This window comes from Acomys minous (assembly GCF_964271855.1).
Source record: "Acomys minous genome assembly, chromosome: 10".
NCBI classification, from domain to species: domain Eukaryota; kingdom Metazoa; phylum Chordata; class Mammalia; order Rodentia; family Muridae; genus Acomys; species Acomys minous.
In genome coordinates, this window is record NC_140491.1 from 16,369,540 (window position 1) to 16,387,534 (window position 17,995).

At 42.6% G+C, this 17,995-nt stretch overlaps 2 protein-coding genes across 2 annotated transcripts in view; one reads left to right on the forward strand and one right to left on the reverse strand.

The window, feature by feature from the left end:
• RBPJ (recombination signal binding protein for immunoglobulin kappa J region) overlaps window positions 1-17,995 on the reverse strand; it is a 200,608-nt gene that overhangs the window by 78,937 nt on the left and 103,676 nt on the right. The window lies entirely within an intron of this gene.
• Window positions 6,540-6,916, forward strand: LOC311607395 (large ribosomal subunit protein eL39-like). Its single transcript, XM_084799045.1, has one exon. It carries the CDS (start codon window positions 6,593-6,595, stop codon window positions 6,746-6,748), a length of 156 nt encoding a protein of 51 aa, XP_084655171.1. The 5' UTR covers window positions 6,540-6,592; the 3' UTR covers window positions 6,749-6,916.

The following is a 17,995-nucleotide window of genomic DNA, read 5'->3' on the forward strand; positions in this document are numbered from 1 at the left end:
ATATATATGCATATAAATGGGTGTAAGTGTGGGCATAAAATATGGAACTAGAAAGGAGACCAGGAGATGAAAAAAGGGGAACTCGAAGCAGAGAAGGGGCAGGCGTGGAAAGGTGGTTGAGAACAGCAAGGTCATGGAGAGGGGGAGGCCGGAGAAGGGAGGAGAAGCATTAGCAAAGATAAATTTTGTTTGAAAACACTGCAAGGACAGCCTGGTCTTCAAAGCGAGTCCAGGACAGTCAAGGATACACAGAGAAACCCTGTCTCGGAAAAAACAAAAACAAAAAAAGAAAGCACGGTAATGAAACCCAATATTGTCTATGCCAAAGTTAAAATGTTTTAATTGTAAAAGGGAGGAGCGTGGGCCTGGAGAGAGGCCTCGGGGTTTAAAAGCACTGGCGAGTCTCTCAGAGGACCTGGGTTAGTTGCCTAGCCCTCACATGGCAGCTCACAACTATCCGGAACTCCAGTTCCAGAAGACCCAGTGCCCTCTTCCGCCTCCACTGGCTCAAGGCTCACAAGTGGTACATATACACACATGCAGGCAAACCACCCACACACATTAAACAAGCGAACAACAACAACAACAAAAAATGTACATCACTAAAACTCTAAATGAATGGGTGGCCTGTGCCAAGGAGTGGGTGGGTATAGCAGACTGTATCAGAGGTGCCAAGCATGCTGATGCAATGGTCTGACCCAGGCTTGCAAAGCACTTCTAAAACAGCGTGAGGATCACCTTTCTGCAGGAGGTTCCAGTCCAGGGGTGATGATGTATGGTTTCTTTTTCTTTCTTTCTTTCTTTCTTTTTAAACTAATAAATGAAATATTGAAATAGGAAAGAAATGAATTTGGAGGTCCCTGAACGTGTGTCCAGTGGGCAAGCAAACCATTTGGTAGCTCATTATCACGTGTAATGTAATATCCAGTGCTTCCTTCTCTGTCTCTCAGTAGGGTGTCTCTGTGGAATCCTGCCTGGCTGGACTTCACTGTAAACCAAGCTGCCTTTGAGCTTCTGAAAAGCCTACTTTTGCCACCCAATGAGGCTAATGTTGCTTTTATCCTAAGTCGTATCGAGATCCCTACGTTAATGGACCACACCCCCCCAACACTGAGCTCTTCACTATAAGCCATGAGAGAACGGGCTTAACCTCCAAGGCCATCGCTCCTCTGGAAAATGTAGGTGATTGTGCCCAATTCTCAGAGCTGTTCTGGGGAGTCAGAGTGTCACTATATGCCAGCAATTCCATGAAATCAAGTCAGCAACTCCATGTCTTGCATTCTTGCCAAAATCCTTCTAAATCACATCAAAGTGTTCTGAGAACATCAAAACCCCATATTTTTTATTTTGTTTTGTTTTATCTAGGTTTGGTTTTTTTGGAGACAAGGTCTCTCTGTGTAGCCTTGGCTGTCCTAGACTCACTTTGTAGAATAGGCTGGCCTCGAACTCACAGTGATCCACCTGCCTCTGCTTCCCGAGTGCTGAGATTAAAGGCGTGTGCCACCACCGCCCGGCTACTTCCCATTCGTCCTTGTATGTGTAGTCCCACCTCTGTTGTATCCTAGCACATGTTAATCTAATTGACAGAAGGGTGAAAGAGTATGGCAGATGTTATTAGACCATGCAGTTCTATAAGGAACACGAGTTAGTTCTACCCCCGAGATTAAAAAAGAATAAGGAGAGCACTGGAAGTGAGTCACAGAGCGCGCTTGAGACATGGGCTTCAGGTGAACTTGAGAAAAGAAAAGACATACCCACCCTTTCTTTCCAGTTCTGGTTGCGATGTTACAACATCCTTTGGCACTAGCAATCTGATTTTCATTTTTTTAATTTTTATTTTATTTTTTTTTTTTTTTATTTTTTGTGGGCCTGTTTGGTGTTATGCTTAGCTTGCAAAGGTGCGGCAGTGCTAGGAAGCAAAGTAGCAAAGCAGGCCGTTTGCTCTAGCTAAGCGCAGCATGAGTGGAATCAAGTGCACACTCGGTGCAAAGCATGTGAACCAATTCAGTGCTCTGTCAGGGGTTTTAACAGCAAATTAATAGAAAGAAAATACTTTCATGTGTGGTTGATATATTGCATTCTTTTTATAACATAAATACTATAAAGGCAGTTAACACTAAATAAAAAATAATACCATGGGGGTCATAAAGTTCCAGTTGTCTGCTCATAGAGGCATATATTTAAATTCTGCCTTCCCAGATGGTCCCTTTTTGTCATGTATCATATACTTGCTAGTTTAGGGGTTTGCATTATGTCACTGTTAAATGTCCACAGTTTGAAGAAAGAGCTGGTCCAGTGTGGGCAGGTTCATTTTTCCTAATCTGCAAATGGGAAATATGGGGGTTGGAAATACTATATGAAATTACCAGGTATACAGGAAGTTCTGACCCTGGAAGATACCCACCAACTCCCAACCACCCCACCCCACCCCACCCCACCAAACAAATTCCATTTTCTGAGCCCTTTGATGGACTATTACCTGCATCAGTGTTTTGTAGCATGCATGAGGTTTGATAATTGTAAGCAATTAAATAGAAACAATTGTCCATAAGTAAAGTCATGGCACTTACGTTTCATTTGGCACATTTGCTTTTGAAAAGGTGACAGTGGGGCTTGGATTAGGGCTAGGGCATTGGCTCAGCAGTTAAGTGCTACTCAAGAAAGTTTGAGGACCAGATTGGATCCCTATAAACCCATGCAGATGCCAAGTGAGCCTAGTGGCCCATCTGTAATTCTAGCCTCTAAGGCAGAACAACAGGGATCCCCAGAGCAAGCTGGCTAGACCACTGGCCATATCCGTGAGATCTGGCATGATTCAAAGACTGCCTCAGGGAAGACTGTGCAAGAGCCATAGTGGGTGATTTCTAACATAAATCTTGGGCCTCCACATGCATGTTCAAACACACACATGCATGCACACCCCCAGTACATGTACACAATCACATGCGTACACAGCAAAGGGTCTTTTTTTTTTTTTTTAAGGTTAGCTGTGGTTATAAGGCAAATCATCATGATAGAAAACAAGCCTTGCGTTTCCGTCTCTGGACTATGCTGCTATGAAGCTTCTGTCTTAAACATGAGGGTGGTGTCTTTCAAGGCACACCTGCCAGAAAGGGTTTATGCTTTGCATGTTGTGTCGTGATGCAAACTGTCAACCTGCAGCAAGACCTTTGTGCCTAGCATTTTTGTTCAAGACAGACTCGGTAGTAAGAAGTTCAGTCTTGGAAAGCATCTATTCACGCAATAACAAACTGAGAGTTTTCAAACAATTATGTGAAATTCTCACTGTCAAAGTCAACACACTAACCGGTCACCCCCTAAACAGCTTTAGCAGAGTTGTGCTCTGTCACCTTCGATAGTTGCTGTTGACATTATGCGCTTTCAGATGCTAACTACTTTAAACTGTCATATCAACATGTAGGGATTCTTAAATTTTATTTTTATATTTACTTTTATTTTATGTGTAAGGGTGTTTGCCTACATGTGTATATGTGCACCATGAATGTGCCCAGAGCCCACAGAAGAACAAGTGTGCTTAACATCTGAGCCATCTCGTCAGCTCCAACAATTAGAGATTGTTTATTTATCTCTAGTTTTAGTTTTGCAAGACAGGGTTTCTCTATGTAGCCATGGCTGTCTTGGAACTCACCCTATAGACCAAGCTAGCCTCAAACTCAGAGATCTGCCTGCCTGTGCCTCTAGAGTTGCTGGGATTAAAGGCATGTGCTACCAAACCTGGCCTACATGTAGGGTATTTTTTATATATCTTTTTTTATTATTTCTTATATTATGTGTATGTATGTACAGGTGCTCCTATAGGCAGATCCCATCCTCGGAGCTGAGTTACAGACAATTGCAAGCTGCCTGATGTGGGTGCTGGGAATTGAACTCAGCTCTTCTGAAAGAGCTGTACATGCTTTTAACCACTGAGTCTTATCTCCAGCTCTTGAAACCACAGAAAGAGAGACAGACAGAGACAGAGAGACAGAGACAGAGATAGAAAGAGAGAGAGAGACAGAAGAAGGAGGAAAGAAGGGAGGGGGAAAGAAGGAAAAAGGAAAGGAAAAGAAAGGAAAGGAAAGAGAAAACCTGAAATCCCAGCACTTGGAAGGCAAAAGCATGTAAGTCTCTGTGAGTTCAAGGCCAGCCTGGTCTACAAAGTGACCCCAGAACAGCCAAGGCTACACAGAGAAACCCTGTCTCAAAAAAACAAGAAGAAGGAGGAGGAGGAGAAGAAAAGAAAAAAGAGAGAGAGAGAGAGAGAAGGAAAAGCCTCTGGTGATTTCCAGTTGAGCTATGGGTAAGTCATGAACACAGACACCTGATACATAGTAGGCTTGAAATGCTCAGCTGCATCTAATGATATGGCCATTAGAAAATGCATTTGAGAATCAATATAAAGGAATCCTTAAGAACTGTATTAGGATTTATAACTAGTATGGCCCTATATAATTTTTGCTGCTTAAGTATTATTTAAATTTTATCATGATTAGCATCCTGTAAAAGGTAAGTAAATCATACTGAAGTGGAAGGAATATTCCACCAGTGGAAAAACATTTCTTAAACTCATAACTACAAATTGCCTCTCTTCTTCTAAGTACTTTGGAAAGATTTGGAAATTTATTCGTGCCTTTTTTTTTCTTCCAGTTTTCCAAACACGTGGCCTAAACTCTACCCTTAGAATTACTTTTGACTTCACTGAGAGTTATAAATTACCGTCTGGGAAAAGCATTTGGCTCCTAGGTTTCAATGTACTCTCAATTTCTCCAGAAATGTTCTTATGAAATGCAAATCTGGTGTTCATCAAGCAGTTATACCTACAGAGAGCATCATATTTTCCTTCACCAGCAAATCTAAGCCTTTTATTTTTAACTAGCATGGCTATATCTATATTTACATGGTACTTTCCAAGTTCCTGAAATAAGCAATACTCACAGAAATCTAGGCAGAAAGAGAAGGACGTAAAAACCGAAAGATAACTTCTGAAGAACAGGTTACATGCAGAAGTACTTTGTTTTATGTGGGGAGGGTTTCCAAACGGCTGCGTGCCAAGCCTACAACTGCTTTCTCTTCTGGCTGGGGTGTGTCAGGGTGGTGGTAGAGCACTTTGCCTAAGTATGTGTGAGGCCCTGGGCTCAGTCCCTGGGACTGTCATGAGTAATGAATGCATGCTATGATACAGACTTTGTAAACTCGATAGACATCATTGCGTCTTCATTGTCCCAGGCCCTCTAAGGGACATCAGGCATCCCAGCCAATCGTCAGGACAAGGAAGGGTCTCCGTTTTCACAGATCACTCTCAGAAAATATGATTCCTGCTCATTATACTCTTAGAAGTAGAATCTATGATTCAAAGACAGTTCTTTATTTAGGAACTACAGATATGAAAATTATTTCATTATAAACTAGTAGGAAGCCAGGAAGACAGTCACAGGAGGACATTAATGCCTACACACACATACACACACACACACATACACACACTCACACCAAGTAAGCCAATACAGTTCTTCCTGTATTGTAAAGCAGCACATTTACCTTCCTTGGAAATATTTAATACACATGATTCAAAAGATAGGAGAGTAGGGCTGGGCAGTGGTCACCCACGCCTTTAATCGCAGCCCTTGGGAGGCAGAGGCAGGTAGATTTCTGAGTTTGAGGCCAGCCTGATCAACATAGTGAGTTCCAGGACAACCAAGGCTACACAGAGAAGCCATGTCTTGTTGCGGGGGGAGGGGGAACCTAATAAAAATATTTAATGTCAATATTTTTTTATCAGATTTTATATCAGATTTATAATTTTTGTTATCAGATGTTATCAGATATTATAATATCTATTTACTGCTGTGTACAGACACCCATGGATCACAGTGAACTTATGGAAGTCAGAGGACATTTTTTAGAAGTTGGTTCTCTCCTTTCACCTTGTTTTTGAGTCAAAGTGTCTCTCTCTCTCTCTCTCTCAAGACTTGCACCATCATGCCCAGCACTCTTGTATATTTTTAAATGTATGAACTAGCAACATTGAGAACTAAGAACATAGTTTAATGCCCATTTTGAGGGGTTTGTTGTTGTTTACTATGTTGGTCATTCAAAGAAAACATTTTCCCAGTACCATCATGAGGAAAACTCTGTAACAATAGCTCTTATAAATAAGGACACAAAAATCCTCAGCAAAATACTAACAAGTGCCCAACAAAGTAGACGCAAACTGGTTCATCCTCAACCTACAAAAGGATCTCTGGAAGAAATGTTCTCTGTAACACCAGAAAGAAAAGTAGGGTTGGCACTCTTCCCATTTCTTTCCCAAATTGTACACAATGTTCTCACCAAAGGAATTAGGCAAGAAATGAACATACACCAGCCTGGGCATGGTGGCGCACACCTGTAATCCCAGCACTTAGAAGGCAGAGGCAGTCAGATCTCTGTGAATTTGAAGCCAGCCTGGTCTACAAAGACAGGACAGGACAGCCAGGGCTACACAGAGAAACCTTGTCTTGAAAACAAAACAAAACAAAACAAAACAAAACAAAACACTCTTCTCCTTTCCTCCCTTCCATCACGCGCTGTGTGTTAAACTTGGCTTCTCGTTATGTCTTCTCACAAGACTTTCAGAATCAAGCAATTCCTGGCCAAGAAACAAAAGCAAAACCGGCCTATTCCTCAATGGATTCGGATGAAAACTGGTAACAAGATCAGGTACAACTCCAAGAGAAGACACTGGAGGAGAACGAAGCTGGGACTGTAAAGATTCAGAGTGGCGAGACTGAGGCTTTATACTGAATCAATCAATCCTACCAGATGGAGTTCAGCATTTTTAACCTGGGGGGGGGGGGGGACTTAGTCCTGTCTAAATTGGGGTGTGGCTTGTCCAGTAATAAAATGTAGACAATTTCAAGCCAAAAAAAAAAAGAAAAAAAAAAGAGAAAGAAAAAGAAAAAAACAAAAACAAAAACAAAACCCAAAAGGATGTGTCTAAATACTTACTCTTCCCCCTACAAAATGTGCAAATAACCATTAAACAATTTTCCAAGTGTTCAGTGCCCTCAGCAGCATTAGTGAGATAGAAATCAAAACCACCCTCACTTCATAGCTACCAAGAAGACAGCAACAGAAACGAGATAATGACGAGGCCCAAAGACTGACAAGGACTGAAACCCCCACACTCAGCTGACGGGGATGTAGAACGATGCAGCCATTTTGAGAAAACACTGGCAGTTCCTCAAAAGGCCAAGACAGACTTTCTAGATGACTCATGGAGTTCACGCTCAGGTATGTAACCAAGGAGAACTGAAAACGTGAAATGTCTGTCCACACAGAAACATACATGTTCAAGGCAGTATTAGTGATAATATCTAAACATATGAAACTGTAACTGCATACTAACTGATGAATTCGTAAACAAAATGTGGTATGCTCAGAAAATGGACTATTAGGGTATTTTAAAAGTGAATTGCTGATAGTCATTATAAACTTCTAAAAGTATGCTATATGTAAAAAGCAAAGTACAAGCTGGGCTTGGTGGCGCACGCCTTTGATCCCAGCACTCTGGAGCCAGAGGCAGGTGGATATCTATGAGTTCAAGGCCAGCCTAGTCTACAGAGTCCAGGACAGCCAAGGCTCTGTTACACAAAGAATCCCTGTCTCAAAAAAACCCAAAAAATAAAATAAAAATAAAAAATAAGAAGGAGGAGGAGGACAAGAAGATAGTGTATAGTATGACTCTAATGTGGAAGAAATACAAGCCTATACAAACAGTATATTGATATAGAGACTGGCTGTCTAGACCTGAGAGACATATACATCGATGGTTAACTGCCAAATAGTACAAGTGATGAAAATTGACTGTAGTGACAAGTGCATAGCTGTGTGAATATACAAAAAACAAAACAAAAAAAACCCCACAAAACAAAAAAACAAATCACTGAATGTGGACTTTTGTTTGTCTTGTAAAACAGTGTTTCATAAACTCATGTTTGTTTGTGTGTGTGTGTGTGTGTGTGTGTGTGTGTGTGTGTGTGTGTGTGTCCATGCTCACACAGGTGGAAACAGGTTGACCTCAGGCATCTTCCTCAGTCATTCTCTGTATGATGTTCTGAGACCGTCTTTCACAGAACATGAAGCTCACTGATGTGGGTAGACCTGCAGGTCATCAAGCGCAGGGATGCTCTTTTCTCTGCCTCCCTGGAACTACAGGGTGTGGGCCACACACCATGGAACCTGGCATTTTTATTTGGGTGCTTGGGGTACAATTTGAGTTCTCAAGCTTTCTTGGCAAGTACTTTCTTGACTGAGCCATCGACCTAGCTTATCTTAAGAAAATTTAATGACCCGGGTTCAATTCCGAGCAACTACATGGTGGCTCACAACCATCTATAATGTGATCTGATGCTCTCTTCTGGCATGCAGGTATTCATGAAGTTAGGGCACTCATATATATAAAATTAATAATAATAATAATAATAATAGTAATAATAACAATAGTAATAGTAGTCATAGTAGTAGTAGTAGAAGAAGAAGAAGAAGAAGAAGAAGAAGAAGAAGAAGAAGAAGAAGAAGAAGAAGAAGAAGAAGAGGAGGGCCGGGCGTGGTGGCGCACGCCTTTAATCCCAGCACTTGGGAGGCAGAGGCAGGTGGATCGCTGTGAGTTCGAGGCCAGCCTAGTCTACAAAGTGAGTCCAGGACAGCCAAGGCTACACAGAGAGACTCTGTCTCGAAAAACCAAAAAAAAAAAAAAAAAAAAAAAAGAAGAAGAAGAAGAAGAAGAAGAAGAAGAAGAAGAAGAAGAAGAAAGAGGAAAGAAAATTAATGGATGGAATTATTAAGCGCCAACCTAATTCAAGTGGTTTTCTTTGGGATTTTTGTTCATTTGTTTGTTTGTTTTGTTTTGCTTTGTTGGTTTTTTGAGACAGGATTTCGCTGTGTTAACCTGGCTGTCCTGGACTCACTTTATAAACCAGGCTGGCCTCGAACTCAGAGCGATCCACCTGCCTCTGCCTCCCAAGTGCTGGGATTAAAGGCAAGCGCCGCCACCACCCAGTTTCAAGTGGCTTTAATTGACATGATCTTTGTGGTTCCTTTATCCATAAGACTTCTGAGCCCCTTTTTAAGGAAGTTATGGCTCAGAGAAATTAAGGAAGGAAGCTATGGCCCAGAGAAATTAAGTAATTTTCTTAAACTCAAACAAATGGTTCCGGATAGCTCCTGCTTGAAGGCTGTGTACCACTCTAGGCTTTCTCCACAGTCTGTTCAATGGGTGGGCAGCTAGTTGCCTTCACTCTTTCCCACCTTTTATTATAGCCCAGAGGACTTGTGGGGAGGGGCGGGATTTGAAGGGCAATTACAGGTCAGTGTGCTAGTGTTACCTTGAAGACAGCGTCTAGCCTACTCCTGGGAGTGGGTGTTTCTGGGAATCTGGCAACTAAAAAGAAAGGGCATTAGAAATGGGATGGGAACCAGGCCTGGTGTCACACGCCTTTAATCCCAGCACTTGGGATACAGAGGCAGGCGGTTCTCTGTGAGTTCAAGGCCAGCCTAGTCTACAAACCAGGACAGCCAAGGTTACACAGAGAAACCCTGTCTTGAAACAAACAAACAAACAAACGAAAGGATGGGATGGGAAATGGAATTCTCTTCTTTTTAAATGTGGAACGTAAGAAGGGGAAGATGACAAGAATGGTGCATTTCAGGTTCTACCTGGAAGTTAAGATCTTCTGGAATTCTGAGTCCTTTGTCTTCCTCTCCACAAAGATTTGCTCCAGGCCCAAGAGAACTCTGAGAGCTTTATTCGCTACTGTTTGCCCAGGAACTATATTTCTCAACTTCCTCCTCCTTGCTGTACTCTTTACAAGCGGTCTTTTAAAAATCAGCTTTGTAAGCTTAGTCCTTTAATCTTGTTTTCTAAGTTGTCCTTTAACCTCAGCACATTCCATTGAGTCCTGCTGCTTCTAACAACACTACAGTTACAGGAACAAAACAAAACAACACACCTTTAGAAAAAAAATCTCACCTGGGCAGTGGTGGTGCTTGTCTTTAATCACAGCACTTGGGAGGCAGAGGCAGGCGGATCACTGTGAGTTTGAGGCCAGCTTGGTCTACAAAGCAAGTCTAGGATAGTCAAGGCTACACAGAGAGACCCTGTATTGGAAAAACCAAAAAAAAAAGAAAAAAAAGAAAAAAAGAAAAGAAAATCTCAGCTAGGCATGATAGCACACACACATCTTTAATCCCAACACTCGGGAGGCAGAGGCAGGAGGATCACTGTGAGTTTGAGGTCAGCCTGGTCTACAGAGGGAGTCCAGGACAGCCAGGGCTACACAGATAAATCCTGTTTGGAAAAATAAATAAACAATCTCAATTACATTTTAAATGTAAAAGATGTGTATATGAAACAAAATATATATTTATAGAAAAGAATATTCATATTTTCTAGGTCTAGCAAATAAAAGTATAAGACATACATTTGAATTTCAGTAAACATCATTTGCATCTTCAGTGAGGTTTTTGTTTTGTTTTGTTCTCTTTTGTTTTACGTAGAAAAAGATCAACCTAGTTGAGATCAAAGACATTTTCTTTGATTTGGGAATAACTGGGGTTGTAATCCAGGAAAACACAGATTCAAGCCTACTTTAAAATGTGTCTGAGGCACAGGGCGTGGTGGTGGTGATGGCACATGCCTTTAATCCCAGCACTCAGGAGGCAGAGGCAGGCCGGATTGCTGTGAGTTTGAGGCGAGCCTGGTGCATAAAGCAAGTCCAGAACAGCCAAGGCTACACAGAGAAACCCTGTCTCGAAAAACCGAAATAAATAAATAAATAAGTGTATAAAAATGTGTCTGAGTCGGTTCCAAAGCAGTAGCAGAGTTTACACTGCCGTAAGTCATAAGGGACTGGTGACTACGTCGCTTGCTGGTGGGAAGATGTGTACGGTGCTCTCTTCTAGCAAAGGGGTTGAACATGGTTTTAGACCTGAAGGAATTGGGGGTGGGGTTCCTTGTGTCTGGAGAGGCTAACATCTCAAAGGTCAACTAGCATGCTAAGGGGAGTTGTCTGTAGCCCGGTTCAAGGGTTTATGTGCAGAAAAGTCTGGTTTATAATGGCTACTTAGGGCCTGGAGAGATGGCTCAGTGGCTAAGAGCACTGGCAGCTCTTCCAGAGGACCCAGGTTCAATACCCAGCAACCACATGGCAGCTCACAACTGTCTAGTACTCGTTCCTGGGGATCTGACACCCTCATTCAGGCATATACAGTCTAAACACCAATGTACATAAAATAAAAGTAAATACATTTAAAAAAAATAATAATGCTGGCTACTTCATTTTAAGTGTCCAGAATCAATTTTATTCCATTTTAAGTGATTTCTCCTTGACAGTATACATTTGTCCTGTGTGTTATTTGGGATACACTTGTACTAAAAGTGTTTGTTGTTTGTCTTACATTATTTATTTATTTATTCATTTGTGTATTTCACAACCAAAGATTAAACCTAGGGCCTCACATGTTGGTCAAGTACTCCACCACTGAGATGCATCTCCCAACCGTTGAAAGATAAGTTAGTATTGTCCTTTATTTGGCAACACTCCATGCACAGAGAAATCAGTCTGCCTCTGGTCATGGCCTGCCTCAGAAAAGAGAAGCCTATTATCAGCCTATCAAGTTAGTTTTTCAAGACCAGGGTTTCTCTGTGTAGCTCTGGCTATTCTGGAACCCCCTCTGTAGACCAGTCTGGCCCCGAACGCAGAGATTCACCTGCCTCTGCCTTCTAAATGCTAGAACTAAAGGTGTGAGCCACCACGCCTGGCTCCCAGGAATATTCTATAAGCAACTTTGCTTTCTAGCAATCAAAGTTATCAGTCCCAGGACCGAAAACACCAACTTTCACTTATAGCGATCAAAGAATCTGAATGGGGAAAATACCATGTTGTTGCTTTTAGCCACAAAATCTAATCCAACAGAAGATCATGAGGCAGGGAAGAAGGCCAGGTTTCAGTTGGTGCCAGTTGGGAACTTTGCTTACACGCTTTAACTTCTGAGAGCACCTGTAAGTCGGGGTATTAACAGTGATACTCTCTGCTCAAGGTCTGGTACAAAGCTGATGTGTGTAGATCAGTATGGCCCTGGCCGTCCTGGAGCTCACTCTGTAGGTCGCTCAGCTACTTCTGCCTGGATGCTTCAGGGTGACTTTTCCTTTTTTTTTTTTTTTTTTTTTTTTTTTTTTTGGTTTTTTTGGTTTTTTGGTTTTTCGAGACAGGGTCTCTCTGTGTTAGGCTTGGCCGTCCTGGACTCGCTTTGTAGACCAGACTGGCCTCGAACTCACAGTGATCAATCCATCTGCCTTTGCCTCCTGAGTGCTGGGATTAAAGGCGTGTGCCACCACACCCAGCTTTTTTTAGTGTGACTTTCTTTAAAGGTGGTTGGTGAAAGCTGGGTGTGGTGGCACATGCCTTTAATCCCAGTACTCAAGAGGCAGAGGCAGGCAGATTGCTGTGAGTTCGAGGCCAGCCTGGTCTACAAAGCAAGTCCAGGACAGCCAAGGCTACACAGAGAAACCCTGTCTTGAAAAACCAAAACAAAAGAAAAGGTGGTTGGTAACGATCTCTGCCTAGGATCATAGGCTAGACAAATTTACTCTATCTCCAAACAAGCTTCTGAATTTACCATCAGGCAGGTTTATCAAATACACACCTCATTGAAAAACCTGATGGCCTCTTTTGGCTTACCTCCCTTTCATCTTATTGAACTTTTCTCTGACATTTATTAACTCAAAAATAATATTTGCCAAACATCTGGGAGACAGGAACTGGGAGACAGGTCTGAACTGGAGGTGGGACTATCCTCGGGGAACTTGTATTAAGAATTCAAATACGAAGCTGGGCATGGTGGTGCACACCTGTAATCCCAGCACTTGAGAGGCAGAGACAGGCAGATCTCTGTGAGTTCGAGGCCAGCCTGGTCTACAAAGTGAGTCCAGGACAGCCGAGGCTACACAGAGAAACCTTGTCTTGAAAAACCAAAAATAAAAAAAATGAAATAAAAATAAATTCACATATGAGGCTGGGTGCGGTGTCATATGCCTTTAGTCCCAGCATTCAGGAGGCAGAGATAGTCTAAAGGACTCTGTGAGTTAGAAGCCAGCCTTGCTAAAAGTTCCAGGACAGCCAAGGCTGTTGCACAGAGAAAGTCTGTCTTGTAGAACCAGGGGAAAAAAAAAATCAAATATGAAGACAAAAAAACCCGAGAATAACATATGACATATGTAAGGGATTTTCAATGATGATAAAATCCATAAAAGAAATTAAATAGGAATGATAAATGCTATAGAAAGAGGGAAACTCACTCTACACAGGCCAACTGGCTTCATAATGGGTTTTTTTTTTTACTTGCTAGTAAATTTGACTCAGTTTAAGATGAAAGTACTTTAAGTCTGCATTCCAATAGGAAGGTTGTCAGATACACAAGCAGAAAAAAAAGAATAGCCCTCAGTTTCCAGGTCACTTGGTAAATTCTAGCACTTGGCAGATACTATGCTCTTTTGGAAGTCTAGGTTCAGATATTTCTGCGGTTCTTTGGTGAAAGCTATGCGCGAGAAGGAAAGAACTGTAGTGTGCCTCCATACCAACCGTTAGCATTTATATTACAGACCTCCTTGAGCGCAGCACACTCTGCTCTGCAAGCCTTGGATGCTTTTTATCCCTATCTGAAAGGTGAAATGAGAAACCAAAATTCAAGTGACTTGCCCCAGGATACCCAGGTCACACACAGACAAAACCGTGGCTGGAGATAGATAATGCCTCTGTGCAGAGCTAGCTCCCTGGTATGTGATGAGGTCCCCAGTTCAAGCTCCAGGACTTCAGAGAGGAGAGAAGAGGTAGCAGGGAGACGGAAGGACAGCGACAGAGGAACACTAAATTTGAAACCATCTTCTCCCTGAGCCCCAATCCCTTTTGTACCATTTCTACTGCTCCCCAAGCCTTGCCTTTACATTGTAGGAGGGACATAAAAAGGAGTTGAGAAATACGGTCCAAGGAGTTGAATATGAGGAGGAACCATGACATAAGTGCTTCACTATGGTTCCAATGTGGCAGTAATGAGGCCCCGACTTCATTTTGCCTCTCAGGTCACATATCACCAGTGCTAACGCTCAGATGATGGTGACTGAGTACCAGACCATTATAAAGCAACCTTAGCTGAGAAGCCGTCCTCTGCTTCCGGCTCGTCCCGGGCGAGCTGCACAGGGCTCCTAAGAAGAACCTCTACTTTCCTTTGTCCCTCCCAAGTGATGCGATGCATTTTCATGATGATTAAAACCCCCAACGACGACCTGCGGTGCTATATTAGTCTACCCAGGCTTCTCAGAATCGAGTACTAAAGTCGAAACTGAAACATCATGGGGGGGTGGGGGTGGGGGGAAGGTCGACTCACAGGCAGTTCACTAGCGTAGGTGGTCCTGTCAGTTTCTGTAGCACTGCTATTCTGAGTGTTGATGCTATTAAAAATAAGCTTGAGATTCAGGGTGACTCTATAGATAATGCTGTTCTTCTAAACAGAATTTGAAGAACTGATGAATTCATGGACCATTAGAATTTACCGAGGGCTAAAATGAGAACTCACAAGGTGTCCACATGTTAAGAAATAATGTTACAGAAATAAGGAGGTAAAGAGCCATTTTGAAATGACTCTGGGACTTAGTTGCTCGCTCTTCTCTCTCATGACAACTCTGTGTGTGTGTGTGTGTGTGTGTGTGTGTTAAGGTATGTTAGTGTCTCTTCCTTTTTCAGTTCTTTTCTGGGATAGAGCTGTCCACATAGGATAGTGTGCACACTAGGAGGTTCTCTGCAGCTTCCTCTAACTCCCCTTTCTCTTTGAAGCTGACCCTGCAGCACAGCTGGGCTCCATCCTCCTTAAAGTCATCCACAGCACCCGCCCTGCTGAATCCTGCCTGGTGTCCCTGCTTCCAAAGTTGGCCGCTCCTGACTAAATGATGTCAGATTAAGACCGTGGTCCTCTCTCCAACACCTTCCTACCCTGAGTCAGGTGCCAGGTATGCAACTTTGAACTTCAATTTATAGGCGTTTATAAGCCAGAAAGTTGCCTCCGATGTTTGTAGTCAACAAATAAGAGTTGTTTAGAAAGATATTTGCGGGCTGGGGCTGGGGATCAGTGGTAGGGTGTATACCTAGCATGGGTAAGCCTCACTACACCGCCCCCCCACACACACACACACAGAGCACTGCTTCCAACAAAGAGGGTCCTTTCCATAGCTCTTCTTTAGTGACTGTCAACGGATTGTTTTCTTCTGGAGACACTCAACCAACGTGGAATTTAGCTCTGCCCATCTACAAATCCCCTGTAGGGTTTGTGAAACAGCAAGCCATAATCCCCCTCATGAAAACACACACTGGCTATTTGTGCTCATGCTTGGTCCAAATATTACAATTGTTTCTGGATTTCTGCCACATTCCTCTCTAGATGGTCATTTGGGAGAGTTTGTTTATAATGTGTGTTTTGAATGAAAATTTAAAATTCCAAGACCACAGAATGTAAGACTCAATTGCGGGTTAAACTTCATTTTGCATATTTTTTCCCCAAAGAGGCCCTACTTACATTACAACGGTGAACAGTGAGTGGAAAACTGGGGAAAGGTATGTTTTTGTTTTTGTTTCAAGGATCAGTATTTGAAAGAATATGAGAAGCATATGCTACCTTTAATGATTAGGCAAAGTTGTTTCAAGATGGCCTGTAGCAGTCAGTTGTTGGTTCAGGTGAATTAAAACATTAAGTGGGTTTACAGAAACCAGAACGAACAGCGTCTTTAGTGCTTGTGTGAATTGTGATGCTCAAATCACAGACAAAACCCTTGAACTCTTGAGACTGCATCTCCCTCCTCACACAAAGTCAAGCTCGTTGAAATGAGCAGTGGAACAGAACTTTTTTAGAAGTTAAAAAAAAGAAAAAGAAAAAGTAAAGCATGAAAGCTTTTATAGGACTCGTTTTTTCTATTAAATTCTAGGCTTTTTCCTTATGGTCTTTGTTTATTTTCTAAGCTGATGCTAATTTGGGAACCCTCTGAGATTTTATGGGGAAAAGCGAACTTTTAAATATAAATGATGGTTCCTTGCAGTTAAGTACAACTTCAAGATTTTTTTTAACATTATGGATGACGGACTATAAACTGGTGTGTCTGGCTTTCATGATCTTTCGGCCCGGGCTCTTCAGCCTCTGACACTTGGATCTATTGTTTACTTTCTGCCACTTATGAGGTAGATATCGGATACAGCGCCGGAAATGAAGGCCAGCACCCCGAAAGAACACCTCGGCTACCGCTTGCTTAGTGGATTTCTCCGCAAGCTGTTTTCCGTTTACTTTCTCCCCATAAATCGTCCGCACGCCCGCACGCGCACACCAGCGATTTCTATGACATAGCCTTTCTGGAATTCCATAAACACAGGATATCCAGCATGGGCTAACCACTTGTCTAGGAAAGAAAATAAGCAGACGGTTGCCCACAGAACACATCTTACATTCGGGCAGCCGGGTCCGCCAAGAAAGCGATTGCATTGAGTCTCTGCCTGAATAAAACCCCAGCCTGGAAAGCTCCCACAGCCCTTTGCGATGGCTGTTTCTTGTTAACAGAATGAGCTCCAGCCTCCGAATCAAGGGTTTATTCTATTGTTGATCTTGATCATCAGAGAGGGTGTGGTAGGGGACTAAGTGCAGATACCCTCAACTTAGGTACAAAGGAAAACACTCTACTTAGAAAAAAAAATAGGATAAAAACATTAATAGATCACTTGCTATCAGATAGCTATTGAGTTATGACAAGCCTCCTTAAAGCTACCAGGATGACATTCTAGTCATTTCCAAGGAGCCACCTGCAGTCTTCTAAGGGGCAGCGATATCTTAGACCATGGTCATGAATTCCCCCATGATGGCAAAATTGTCATGGGTCACTGGCTGAGAATGCTACGCAATTGGTGGTGCAAAATTAGGAAATAAATACTACCCTTCTTTGCTGAACTATTGACTGGTTTTGAGCTTCGCATAGTTCTAAAATAAGAATACCATCTATAACTCCAGGCTTAGCAGCTAGCCTGAATGGTGGAATTTTATACTAAATTCTCCTCTCAGATACTTAACGCTGTTTAAAAAAAAAAAAAAAAGAGGTGGGGGTGGGGGAACACTGACAGACTCGAGGTAGCCTTGCATTCCTGTAACCACAGTGGGAGAGATCACTAGGCTAAATATTACTCACATTTTCTGTTCTAGAGGTGGCGTTACCGAAACTGCCAATTCTAGGGCTCCAACGTTTCCTGTAAACTCGGTTCTTAACATAGCAGAAGGAAAGAGTCTTGGAAGAAGGAATGCCATCTCCTTTTGTCTTTTTGGACCTACTGGGCTCATTAATTCGGGCGCTTTAATAATGGGTCTAAGTGGGGAAGAAGCCATTTTCTCAATTCTCCTTGCCCTGCTAAGGGAGTGAAAGGAGCTACTGTGATTATCTAACTATGCCATTCTTCTAGTTTCACCCTGTGCGCAAATCTCCAGCATCACAACAGACTCTCCAGCATCACAACAGACTCTCCAGCATCACAACAGACTCTCCAGCATCACAACAGACTCTCCAGCATCACAACAGACTCTCCAGCATCACAACAGACTCTCCAGCATCACAACAGACTCTCCAGCATCACAACAGACTCTCCAGCATCACAACTGGAGTGTAGACCTGGCAAAGGGACCCTTACCCGTCCACTCTCTTCTAGTCTACTTCTATAGTCCATCTTTCATAGCACTTCTGGTTTTTTGTTTTGTTTTTGTTTGTTTTGTTTGGTTTGGGAGAGGGTTTCTCTGTGTAATAGCCCTGGCTAATCCTGGAACTCACTCTGTAGACCAAGCTGGCCTCAAACTCACAAGATCCACCTGCCTCTGCTGCCTGAGTGCTGGGATTAAAGGCATTCGCCACCGTGCCCGGCTGGACTTTCTGTTTTTATTTGCT